Source organism: Heterodontus francisci, chromosome 36 (genome assembly GCF_036365525.1).
Source record: "Heterodontus francisci isolate sHetFra1 chromosome 36, sHetFra1.hap1, whole genome shotgun sequence".
Taxonomy (NCBI): domain Eukaryota; kingdom Metazoa; phylum Chordata; class Chondrichthyes; order Heterodontiformes; family Heterodontidae; genus Heterodontus; species Heterodontus francisci.
In genome coordinates this window covers 49,580,716-49,593,958 of record NC_090406.1, presented here as the reverse complement: position 1 = coordinate 49,593,958, position 13,243 = coordinate 49,580,716, and the positions used below count along the sequence as shown (strand labels likewise).

Sequence of the window (13,243 nt, the reverse complement as noted above, 5' to 3'; positions counted from 1 at the left end):
AAGTTGTTGGAGAAGGATGGTGTGATTGACTATTTCAAGCATTGCATAGAATGTCATTTGAGACTTTGCTTAGAGCTATTTCTGTGCTGTAGCAGTGTTGGAAGCCTGAATGAGGGGTACCGAAGAGTTAGGGACTGAAAACACACACTCTATCCCATTCATAATAAGATTCTATTCTCAAATGATCTACTGTGTGAGAGATGTTTCCAAAGGCCATTGCACACTTTTCCCAACAACTAGCTTCAGAGGGGCATTGGCAGAGACTTTCACTTGAGCAACCCATTAGATCTCTAGGTCAGTTACAGTAATAGCACAGAGAACTCAAGAAAGAGAATTATGAGAAATTTACAGCAAAACAATCTTTGAAAAACATAAAGATGCACAAGAATGGTCCAACATCAATTTAAATTATAATAGCACCTTTATAATAGGAAAATGACACAGGCACATCACGCTAGTGTAATAAGACAAAAATCAACACCGAGCCATAGAATGAAATCCTGACTGAAAGCTTAGTTGAAGAGGAGGTTTTTAAGGAGGGTCTTAAAGAAAGAGAGAGAGGTGGAGAGGCAGAGAGATTTAGGGAGGGAATTTCAGAGATAATGCCTGAAAGGCTAAAATCATGGACACCTCTGGTAGGCTGAAGGAAGTGGGGGTTTCATGACGCCAGAAATGGAGGAACATTTGAGTTCTCAAAGTGTTGAAGGGAAGAGTGCAACTGAGAGAGCTCAAAGCAATAAAAACAGAAAATACTGAAAATACTGAACATGTCAGGCAGCATCTGTGGAGAGAGAAACAGAGTTAATGTTTCAGGTTGATGTCTTGTCATCAGAACTTGGAAAAGTTGGAGATGTAATAGGTTTTACGCAAGTGAAAGCCGTGGAAGGTGGAAAGAGAAGATATGTGATAGGTTGGAAAGCAGAAAGATGAAATGGCAAGAGTTTATGGTGCAGGGCCAAAGGGAGTGGTAATGGGGCAAGAAAAGAAACAAAAGGTGTGTCTAGGGGGGGTGCAAATGGCAGAATGATGAACATGTGCCATCTGAAGACAAAACAAGGAGAAAAGAAGAGAAAAACCAAAACCAGCAAACAAAAAAGAAATAAAATGGGGCCAGACGTTACGATCTACAATTTTTGAACTCAATATGGAGTCCAGAAGGCTTCAAAGTGCCCAGTTCAAAGTTGAGGTGTTGATCTTCATTGGAACATTGTAAGAGGCCAAGGACAGTAATGAGTGGAGCAAGGTGGAGAATTAAAATGACAGGCAACCAGAAGCTCAGGATGACACTTGCAGACTGAATGGAGGTGTTCTGCAAAGCAGTCACCCAGAAAGCATTTGTCTCCCCAGTGTAGAGGAGACTGAACATGAGCAGCAAATACTGTATACTAAATTGAAAGAAGTACAAGTACATCACTGTTTCACCTTGAACAGTGAGGAGACAGGAGCTTAAAAGGCAGGTGCTGCATTTCCTGTGCTTGAATGGAAAGGTGCCAAAGGAAAGGAAATGGATGTTGGGTGTGATTGAGGAGTAGAACAGGGTGTTACAGAGGGAACAGTCCCTTCGGAATGCTAAAAGGGGAGGGGAGAGAAAGATGTATTTCATGGTGTCATCACGCTGGAACGGGCAGAGGATGATCCGTTGAAAACGAAGGCTGGTAGGTGGAAGGTGAGAGACCATTCCCTCCGCGACACCCTGGTCCACTCCTCAATCACCCCCAACACCCTATCCCCTTCCCACAGCACCTTCCCATGCAAGCACAGGAGATGCAACACCTGCCCTTTGACCTCCTCCCTTCTCACTATCCAGGGCCCAAAACACGCCTTCCAGATGAAGCAGCGATTTACTTGTGGAGACCAAATGCAGCCTGGGTGACCGCTTTCCAGAACACCTCTGTTCAGTCCACAAGCACGACCCCAAGCTTTCAGTTGCCTGTCATTTTAATTCTGCGCCTTGTTCCCACTCTGACCTTTCTGTCCTAGGCCTGTTACAATGTTCTAATGAAGCTCAATGCAAGCTCGAGGAACAGCACCTCATCTTTCGACTGGGCACTTTACAGCCTTCTGGACTCAACACTGAGTTTAATCATTTCAGACGGTAACCTCTGCCCCCATTTTGTTTCCTTTTTCTTTGCAGGTTTTGGTTTTCTCTTTTTTTCCCTCCATTTTTTCTCTTTTTTTTTGTTTTCAGATGGTAGCTGTCATTCACACCTCCTCTAGACACATCTTTTGTTTCTTTACTTGTCCAATTACCACTCCCTTTGGTCTTGCACCATGAACCATTTTGTCATTTAATCTTTCCTGCCATCCACCCTATCATAGACCTTCCCATTTTGTTCTTTTCCCCACCTAGCCCCCCCTTCACTTGCTTAAAACATATTACATTTCTAACTTTTCCCAGTTCTGATGAAAGCTCATCGGTCCGAAACATTAACTCTGTCCCTCTCTGCACAGATGCTACCTAACCTGCTGAGCACTTCCAGCATTTTCTGTTTGGGGAGGTGGTGGTGTAGAAGTAATGTCACTGGATAATTAATCTAAAAGACTAGACTAATGCTCTGGTGACATGGGTTCAAATCCCACCACAGTAGATGGTGAAATGTGAATTCAATTAATAAATCTGGAATTAAAAGCTAGTTTAATGGTAACCATTGTTGATTGTTGTAAAAACCCGTCTGGTTCACGACTGTCCTTTAGATAAGAAAATCTGCTGGCCTACATGTGACTCCAGACTCACAGCAATGTGGTTGATTCTTAAATGGCCAAGCAAGCCATTCAGTTCATGGGCAATAAATGCTGGTCTAGCCAAAGATGCCCACAATGTCTGATTGATGAGAAACTGTTCAGGGCTGGATGACGGGTATAAGGATTGCAATTATCCCGCACTCCTGCTGCCTGCTGATTGCATGATAGCTGTGTGCATCCGGCATGAAGCATGCTGCTGAATGGTGCCATATCTCAGCAGGGGTCCCAGGTTTGTGCAGAACTAGCACCACTTTAAAGCTGGCCTGCACCTCTGAAAGGGGAAGTGCATTCTGGTGGGAGAAGGTGCTGGAACTGGTTACAGAAGAGAGTGTGAGCAAGAAGAACACTAAATTGTGCCACTACAGGGCTGAGTGTGCAGTCCAAGGTTCTCTGATGCTGCACTGGAGGCATTGGTGGAGGATGTGGATAGGAGGTGAGAGGTTTCTATTCACAGTGGGCTGCAGGCCCACCAAACAAATTCGGCAAAGAAGCAGAAAGCTGTGGTGGTCAGTGCAAGGAGTCTAGTCCCAAGGATTTGGATGCGGTGGTGCAAGAAGTCCAATGACTTAACACGAGTGATCGAGGTCAGTAAATGCATCTATAAATGCTGAATCCCACTAACTGCACCACTAGGCCCACACACTGCTCAAAGCACCAGATCCCCACCAGTCACCAACCAACATTCTCTATCAATCCCAACTCGTACCTCACATTCATAACTTCACCTCACCCTCGCACACTTAACACTTCTGCAAACCTCATACCCACATCTCACAGCTTGCATACACTGTCAGCTATTCAACCTTGACAGCCCACATCACCCAAACACATTGCACCACACTCACCGACACACTTTCTTCTCTCTGGCAGGATAAGGCCACCATATAACCAGAGATGACAGCAGCTAACCGGCAGGAGACAGGCACTGCTACATGTCCTTACCCCAGTGGCCAGGACTGAGGCTATGGCCATTATTTATGGGGCTGAAACCATAGAAGATGATGGTATGTTCATAATCCTCATTCTCCCATCCCACTTCCCCCTCCTCCCACAGTCTCCTGATTTACAAGCTGCAGATGATTACAGAGTGCATCTCTTGCTTCCCCACCCCCTCCAACCCTCTCCTTTCCACAATCCTTCCCTTATGCCTTTCTCCTTTCAGATACCCAAGAGCTGCGACCTGGCCAGGCAGTGGTAGAAGAGAAAGAGCAGGAAGACAGTGATGATGAAGTCACTCGCTCTGCCACTCGTAGCCACCAGCTCAGATACTGGCGCTGCGTGAACGTTAGAGGCTAGCTTGGAGGTGGGATCGGCGCATGGTGACACACCAGGCATGAGTGGGCTGCAGCCAGAACAGGGGACAGGGCAGCACAGGTCCCATCCTCACCGGAGGGCGAGGTCACACACAAATTCTGCTGCAGTGGACTCAGATAAGGACTTCAATGGGCAGTGTGCAGAAGAAGGCTGACGAGTTGCACACAGAAACTTGGAGTGTTAGCAGGCAGGCCTGCCAGATAGATTGCAATCAATGTCAAGGAGCATGGAGGAGCTGGGTAACTTGGCATGGGGCTTTGCACAGGGCTTAGAGACCATCCTTTCCAGCTTGGAAGTGGTGACCAGCTCCAGGAGAGCACTAGCAGACACGACCGTGATGCAGAGTCTGATGGCCGATGTCTCAGCTTCTATTGCAGCAAAAGCAGAATCCACCCAACATCCAAGTGCTGCAGTGGAAGCTCAGACTGAAGTCATGCTCAGCTTGCTGCCATCAAGGCTGCTGGCACCAGTGTTCAAAGGGGTTTGCAGGCTCTCACAGCAATCTAGCAGTCTGTCCTCCAAGATGTTGCTCGGATTGCTGAGTGTCACCCCGGGGGACTGGCAGTGGATCCATGGAGTATGAACTTGCTGATTTCTCTCAGGGTGACAGCATTCATCCTCTCACCACTGCCCTTGTTGTTGCCTCTCAGCCAGCCAGCCCAGACTGCTGCCGCCCATGGCAATGTGGTGCAGTCCAAAACTGAGCCTCCTAGGTCCAGAGCTGCTTAAGATTGATCTTGCGAAGCCATCTTCCGTCTGTCCCAGTGAAAGTCAGCAGCCTTCCACCAGCGATGCTGCAGTTACTGGGGTAACACTGTAGGAGCACTAAGACAGGCACTAAGGGAATGCACATGGGTGAATAATTGATTTTTGTATGCAACATGGCAATGTTTGATTCATAAATTGGATTTGGAATATTTGTGTTGTGGTGGTTTTTATTTCAGCATTGTGATCAAGAGGGCACTGTGATGGTCAGTGACAGAGGGTTGGGAAGGTGTGGGATTGTTGGTTAATCGGGAATTGGGGTTGTGTTCACCCGTACTGCGGGCAGATGAGTCAATCACGGAAAGCCCGGCCAGAAAGGGCTGTGTTAGTTGCCTCCTCCCTACCTTCTCCTTTTCTTGCTCCTCTTCTTGCTCCTCCTCCTCAGCTGGTTGCCGTATATCTGATGGTAAGATCTAATGGTGCTGCACGCTGGATACCACAGCCAATCTTGACACATGTTCTGCCGGGAAGTGTGGGCTCTGCCAGGGAGATCCAGGCAGTGCAAACATTGGGCTGGATTTTCAAAGCAGGGTTGGAAACCCGATGCCTGGATGATTTTCAGGTCCCGACCCCGCGCCTCAGCTGCGTCACTCTCGCGACACAATCTTCAAATGGTGATGCCCTAATTGGGCAAGAGGTGAGCGCGGTGCCCAATGAGTGGCACTGAGCGTCTGCAGGAGTTGGAAGCTGCCTGCCTGGTGCCAGAGGCAAGTGGCAGCCCTGATGTTACCTGCTGCTGCCTTGCTGAGGAGAACAGGCAGCCCCTCAGAGGGCCAGCGCAATGAACAGCTGAGGCAGCAATTCCAGAATGAAAAAAAAATGTCCTGCACTGGGCCCGGCACAGGATCCAAATGGGCCGAAAAATTTCTTCCTCAAACAACTAAGTTATTCCCCTGCCCGCTGCGAGCCCAACAACTGTGCATTATCGTGTAGAAGACTGGCTGGGCTTACTGGAGTGCTGCTTGAACATCGCGGGGCAGACCCCCCTGTAGATCACAGATACACTCACCTTCACAGTGACTGGCAGTGCAGTCCTCACCCTGCTCTCAGGCTGCAGTTGTGGCTGTGGCAAGTGACCATAATAAAGCAGAAACACCTGACACATTCTATCTTGCTGAGGTTCAGTTGGGGAATTCTAAATACTCTGGGTGGATATGGCTTCCCTTTACCCCCTCCTCCACCTCTCTCTTCCAGCAGCTTGTCCTGCTCTCTGTCTCCTCTGCTCATTCTCCCTGTCATGCTGTCGTCCAAGGGGAATGCAAACTCTTGCACCAATGTCTGGGGAGCAAGTGGTTTGTGCAGAATACTTGAAGTCAGGACAAAGTCCTTCAGCCTGTGTCACACCACTTGCTGTAGACTTCAGCAACTTTGGAAACGAACAAGCACTTCTACAATCACAGCAAGAACTGGTAGAAATTAACCAGCAACTAGCGTGAAATTAGCAGATGATCCCTTTAAATTGCACTGGTGGGAGTGGGAGTAGAGGGGAAGGGTGTTCCTATTAGCTACTGAACACATGTTCAGCTGTGCTTCTAGAAGAGGCACCTTTCACCATTCTGACGAAAGGCCACTGACCTGAAACGTCAACTCTGTTTCTCTCTCCACAGATGCTGCCAGACCCGCTGAGTATTTCCAGCACTTTCTGGTTTTATTTCTAAATAAAATGTTGACCGAGCACAGTGTTTGCCATTTTGTCGGCAAAACGACATCCAGAGCTCCGGTAAAAAATGTGCTGCAGAGCCAAATATCACGGTGAACCACTCCTGGGAAGATTAGAGCTACTGAAGCCAATCTTGAAATTATTAGATTTGTTGAATTCAATTTTGCAAATTGGCAGAGTGGGATTAATCCAGTGCCATAACCATGACACTGTTTGCATGAAAATTGCTGTTTGTGAGACTTTGCTTTGTGCAAATTGGCTGTTGTGATTCTCAGCATTACAACACTGACTATACGTCAAAAGTAATTAAAATTCGGAGAAGTGCTGTGAAATGTCCTGAGATTTTGAAAGGTGCTAAAGGTGGCTCACCACCACCTTTTCAAGAGTAATTAGAGATGGGCAACAAAAGCTGGCTTTGTTGATAATGTTAAAGCGGTGATGGGTGCCAGAAAACACGGATGTAGGTGGGAAAAGACTGGACATGTGGAGGAAAACAGAGTCGAAATAGGAAGCAATCAGTTCAGTATAACAGCAGCAGGCTACAAGGGCGGTCCTATTTATGCATTTTGGGAAGTAGGTCGAAGTGGGCTGTGCGGTCTTGGTGGACTTTGAGATTGGAGGCTGTGGAGGGAAGATCTCCAGAGAGCACAGTGGCACAGTGGTTAGCACCACAGTCTCACAGCTCCAGCAACCTGGGTTCAGTTCTGGGTACTGCCTGTGCGGAGTTTGTAAGTTCTCCCTGTGACCGTGTGGGTTTCCGTCGGGTGCTCTGGTTTCCTCCCACAGCCAAAGACTTGCAGGTTGATAAATAAATTGGCCATTGTAAATTGCCCCAAGTGTAGGTAGGTGGTAGGAGAATGGTGGGGATGTGGTAGGGAATATGGGATTAATGTAGGATTAGTATAATTTGTTGGTTGGCACAGACTCGGTGGGCCAAAGGGCCTGTTTCAGTGCTGTATCTCTAAATAAAAAATAAACATGTCAGTGACAGTCCTGGAAATGATGGCTTAATGTTTAGTGGAGGTAGGGTCAGAGTTGGTGTTCAGGCTGTACTAGGTAGAGGTTGCTTTGCCAAACAACAACACCCCCACCCTCGTTCACAGGTTTAATGATAATCGGGTTGGATCTGAGAGTGAAGTGCTGCAAGTTCAGAGTGAATGAGAGGAGTGGAGAAGTTGAGACAGCAGATTTTTTTTTCCAAAATATACTTTATTCATAAAAATCTGTAAAAATTACATTGCCAAACAGTTTCCAAACAGCACGAAAAAATACAAACATTGCAAAAGAGATCAGTTTCTTTCAATAATGTCATGAGTTTCTTCCCAACCCTTCCGTTTCACAATTGTCATGTCAATTACAGTTTTACATTTACAGCAATTGAGAATATTAACGATACAGTTCGAGGGGCTTCCCATGGTTCCAGCCCCTCAGTCCAGCTTGGTGGGGGAACCTTACACTGTGGTCTTTCCCCATTGAGCCTTTGCTGCGGCTGCCCCAAGCTTTAGTGCGTCCCTCAGCACGTAGTCCTGGACCTTGGAATGTGCCAGTCTGCAACATTCGGCGGTGGACAACTCTTTGCGCTGGAAGACCAGCAAGTTTCGGGCAGACCAAAGGGCGTCTTTCACCGAATTGATAGTCCTCCAGCAGCAGTTGATGTTTGTCTCGGTGTGTGTCCCTGGGAACAGCCCGTAGAGCACAGACTCCTGTGTTACAGAGCTGCTTGGGATGAACCTTGACAAAAACCACTGCATCTCTTTCCACACCTGCTTTGCAAAGGCACATTCCAGGAGGAGGTGGGCGACCGTCTCTTCCCCACCACAGCCAATGCGGGGGCACTGTGCGGAGGGGGCGAGACTTCGGGTGTGCATGAAGGATCTGACAGGGAGGGCCCTTCTCACCACCAGCCAAGCTACGTCTTGGTGCTTGTTTGAAAGTTCTGGTGATGAGGCATTCCGCCAAATGACTTTGACGGTCTGCTCGGGGAACCATCCGACAGGATCCACCGTTTCCTTTTCCCGTAGGGCCTTGAGGACATTCCGTGCAGACCACTGCCTGATGGACCGGTGGTCAAAGGTGTTTTTCCGCAGAAACTGCTCCACGAAGGATAGGCGCCGCCCAACTGCACGGAGCGTTCCGCGGCAATGTGACCAGGCCCATCCTTCGCAACACCGGGGACAGATAGAACCTCAGCACGTAGTGACACTTGGAGTTTGCGTACTGGAGATCTACACATAGCTTGATGCAGCCGCACACGAAGGTGGTCATCAGGATGAGGGCCACGTTGGGTACATTTTTCCCGCCCATGTCCAGAGATTTGAACATCGTGTCCCTCCGGACCCGGTCCATTTTAGATCCCCAGACGAAGCGGAAAATGGCTCGGGTGACTGCCACGGCGCAGGAGTGGGGTATGGGCCAGACCTGCGCCACGTAGAGCAACAACGTGAGCGCCTCGCACCTGATGACCAGGTTCTTACCCACAATGGAGAGAGATCGCTGCCCCCACATGCTCAACTTTTGTTGTACCTTGGCTACTCGCTCCTCCCATGTTTTGGTGCACGCCCCGGCCCTTCCGAACCATATCCCCAGCACCTTCAGGTAATCTGACCTGACGGTGAAGGGGAAGTTGAGACAGCAGATGTCACGCCAGCAGTTCCCAATGAAAAGATTTAGAATAAGAGGCCAGAGGGAAAATTCTGAAAACAGAAAGTTCAAGCTCCAGTTTCAGCAAATGCTATTGAAAGTGGAAGGAGGATATTTAATGGTCCGTTTTAACAGAAAGAGCTGAAACTTTCTGCTGGGCTGGGCTCTTTCTTCAAGCTTCTCTGACACTTGCCCCCCATTTTTCCATTCATTCCCAAATAAGGATAAATGTTCCATATTTTATACGGGAAGTCCCCTCCCTATGCTGTAATGGAGCTGCCCTCTTCCCTCCCCTGCCCTCTGATTGGTGCGAGTGAGCCAGTGGCTGGCGGATCCTCGCTTCACTCCAGCAGCGTGGCAGAGAGGAGAGCGGAGATTGCAGCCTGTCCTAAAGCCAGATCCCGACCCGCTCACAGCTCACAACCATGGCCGGAGCCACTTCCTTGGAGTCAGTACGGCGGAAGATCCAGACCCTGCAGCAGCAGGCGGACGAGGCAGAGGAGCGAGCCGAGGGGCTGCAGCGGGAGCTGGACACCGAGCGCCAACTTCGGGAGAAAGTGAGTGAGAGCGGCGCAGTGCGCCGGGGCTGGGCTACGCTGAGCATGGGCGGGCAGGGGGACCCGGGGGAGGAGAGCGGGCTCATACTCCCGGGCTCGCTCTACACTCACAAAGCAGGGCGTTGGTCACCGAGCCAGCAGGGAGGGTGGCGCCGGGTCCTAGTGCCCCAGGGACGGTGCCACAAGTGGCAGCGGAACAGTGTAACAGAATGTAACTTTAAACTGGGGGAGAGAAGAAAGGGTCGAGCTGGAAGAAAAAGAAAAATCTAACCAATGAACTGCTTTAAAGCAGGTTTCAATGAGTTTTATACAGTGAGAAATGTCTCACTGTAGTTTAAATCTTTTCACAAACTTTCCTCTGTCAACTTAGGAAAAGTTTAAAAAAAAGCATTCTCCGTTAGTGAGATCGGCTGACTAAACGTAAGATAGAAAGGGAGAGAGATAAATGATTAAATTTAAGAGAGGATAAGCCCCTGATCTGGATGAATTGCATCTGTACATATTAAAAGAAGTTAAGAGATAGCAGAGGCAATGTTACACACAAAATATCATTAGAATAGTGGCTAGCTAATGTGATTCCTATATTTAAAAAGGGAGATAGAACAAATCCAGGGAGTTATAATTTTATATATTTTACCATTATATATTAGCTATAAATAAGTTAGTTTGGTTTATTATAAAGAAAATCTCGCAACCAAAAAATATAATTAGTACAGTCAGCACTGATTTCAAAAGAGATGGTCATGCTTTCTGCACCTTGTACAATTCTTTGACGAAGTTAGAGTAGACAAGGGTAACCAATAGATGTAATATATTTGGATTTTCTGCTCCCTGACATGTTCTGAAAGGTAGCAGAATGGATAGTAAGCCAGCTGCAATAGGAGTGGTTGAGTGAGTGGCTACTCAAAGTGGGAAATGGAGTTCCACAGGGATCGGTGCTGTTGTTTGCCACTTACATTCGAGATTTGGATCAGGAATCGGAAGTATGATTTCGGAATTTGTGGATGATGTAAAATTGGGCTTGTAGTTAACACAAATGAAGAGTGTGACAAAATACAGGAAAACATTAAATCTGCAAATGGGCCTATGGTTAGCAAATTAATTTCAATATAGACAAGTGTGAGGTGATGAATTTGGTAGGAACAGAAAAGAGCCCACCTTGAAAAAAAGTGGCTAAATAGGGTAAAAGGGATCTGGGGGTACAGATACACAAATCACTAAAAGTTATGACACAGGTTAACAAGACCATTAAAAAAAAAACAAGCAAAGTATGAGTTAATTATTAGAGGGGTAGAACAGAAAAACAGAATTTATGTTGAGGTTGAATTGAACCTTGGTTAGACCAGGCTCTGAGTCCTGTGTGCAGTTCTTGGCTCCATCTTATAAAGAAGATATAGAGCAGGGTTGTCCAACATACAGCCCGCGGGCTCGGATTCAGCCCGTTAAAGGTTTCAATCCAACCCGGGGAAATAAGGAGAGCGGTTGGTGTGCAGGAGGGGAGCAGGGAGAGAGAGGTTGGTGTGGGGGAGGGGAGAAGGGAGAGAGAGGTTGGTGTGGGGGAGGGGAGAAGGGAGAGAGAGGTTGGTGTGGGGGAGGGGAGAAGGGAGAGAGAGGTTGGTGTGGGGGAGGGGAGAAGGGAGAGAGAGGTTGGTGTGGGGGAGGGGAGAAGGGAGAGAGAGGTTGGTGTGGGGGAGGGGAGCAGGGAGAGAGAGGTTGGTGTGGGGGAGGGGAGCAGGGAGAGAGAGGTTGGTGTGGGGGAGGGGAGCAGGGAGAGAGAGGTTGGTGTGAGGGAGGGGAGCAGGGAGAGAGAGGTTGGTGTGGGGGAGGGGAGCAGGGAGAGAGAGGTTGGTGTGGGGGAGGGGAGCAGGGAGAGAGAGGTGGGGGTGGGGCGCAAGGAGAGAGAGGTTGGCGTGGGGGAGGGGAGCAGGGAGAGAGAGGTTGGTGTGGGGGAGGGGAGCAGGGAGAGAGAGGTTGGTGTGGGGGAGGGGAGCAGGGAGAGAGAGGTTGGTGTGGGGGAGGGGAGCAGGGAGAGAGAGGTTGGTGTGGGGGAGGGGAGCAGGGAGAGAGAGGTTGGTGTGGGGGAGGGGAGCAGGGAGAGAGAGGTTGGTGTGGGGGAGGGGAGGAACAGGGAGAGAGAGGTTGGTGTGGGGGAGGGGAGGAACAGGGAGCGAGGGGTTGGTGTGGGGGAGGGGAGGAACAGGGAGCGAGGGGTTGGTGTGGGGGAGGGGAGGAACAGGGAGCGAGGGGTTGGTGTGGGGGAGGGGAGGAACAGGGAGCGAGGGGTTGGTGTGGGGGAGGGGAGGAACAGGGAGCGAGGGTTGGTGTGGGGGAGGGGAGGAACAGGGAGCGAGGGGTTGGTGTGGGGGAGGGGAGGAACAGGGAGCGAGGGGTTGGTGTGGGGGAGGGGAGGAACAGGGAGCGAGGGGTTGGTGTGGGGGAGGGGAGGAACAGGGAGCGAGGGGTTGGTGTGGGGGAGGGGAGGAACAGGGAGCGAGGGGTTGGTGTGGGGGAGGGGAGGAACAGGGAGCGAGGGGTTGGTGTGGGGGAGGGGAGGAACAGGGAGCGAGGGGTTGGTGTGGGGGAGGGGAGGAACAGGGAGCGAGGGGTTGGTGTGGGGGAGGGGAGGAACAGGGAGCGAGGGGTTGGTGTGGGGGAGGGGAGGAACAGGGAGCGAGGGGTTGGTGTGGGGGAGGGGAGGAACAGGGAGCGAGGGGTTGGTGTGGGGGAGGGGAGGAACAGGGAGCGAGGGGTTGGTGTGGGGGAGGGGAGGAACAGGGAGCGAGGGGTTGGTGTGGGGGAGGGGAGGAACAGGGAGCGAGGGGTTGGTGTGGGGGAGGGGAGGAACAGGGAGCGAGGGGTTGGTGTGGGGGAGGGGAGGAACAGGGAGCGAGGGGTTGGTGTGGGGGAGGGGAGGAACAGGGAGCGAGGGGTTGGTGTGGGGGAGGGGAGGAACAGGGAGCGAGGGGTTGGTGTGGGGGAGGGGAGGAACAGGGAGCGAGGGGTTGGTGTGGGGGAGGGGAGGAACAGGGAGCGAGGGGTTGGTGTGGGGAGGGGAGGAACAGGGAGCGAGGGTTGGTGTGGGGGAGGGGAGGAACAGGGAGCGAGGGGTTGGTGTGGGGGAGGGGAGGAACAGGGAGCGAGGGGTTGGTGTGGGGGAGGGGAGGAACAGGGAGCGAGGGGTTGGTGTGGGGGAGGGGAGGAACAGGGAGCGAGGGGTTGGTGTGGGGGAGGGGAGGAACAGGGAGCGAGGGGTTGGTGTGGGGGAGGGGAGGAACAGGGAGCGAGGGGTTGGTGTGGGGGAGGGGAGGAACAGGGAGCGAGGGGTTGGTGTGTGGGGAGGGGGGGAACAGGGAGCGAGGGGTTGGTGTGGGGGAGGGGGGAACAGGGAGCGAGGGGTTGGTGTGGGGGAGGGGGGGAACAGGGAGCGAGGGGTTGGTGTGGGGGAGGGGGGGAACAGGGAGCGAGGGGTTGGTGTGGGGGAGGGGGGGAACAGGGAGCGAGGGGTTGGTGTGTGGGGGAGGGGGGGAACAGGGAGCGAGGGGTTGGTGTGGGGAGGGGGGGAACA

General features: G+C 50.9%; 1 protein-coding gene across 3 annotated transcripts in view; it reads left to right on the top strand.

Moving 5' to 3' along the window:
* The window catches only part of LOC137351806 (tropomyosin alpha-4 chain), a 252,254-nt gene that overhangs the window by 149,909 nt on the left and 89,102 nt on the right, over positions 1-13,243 (top strand). Inside the window, exon 1 of one of the 3 annotated variants that reach the window (XM_068016660.1) lies at positions 9,441-9,678. The exons of the other annotated variants lie outside the window; for them this stretch is intronic. Within the exon in view, the coding sequence (XP_067872761.1) occupies positions 9,547-9,678 (132 nt within the window). The 5' untranslated portion in view covers positions 9,441-9,546. Of the gene's footprint in view, positions 1-9,440; positions 9,679-13,243 lie in introns of those variants that run through there. 3 annotated transcript variants of the gene reach the window in all.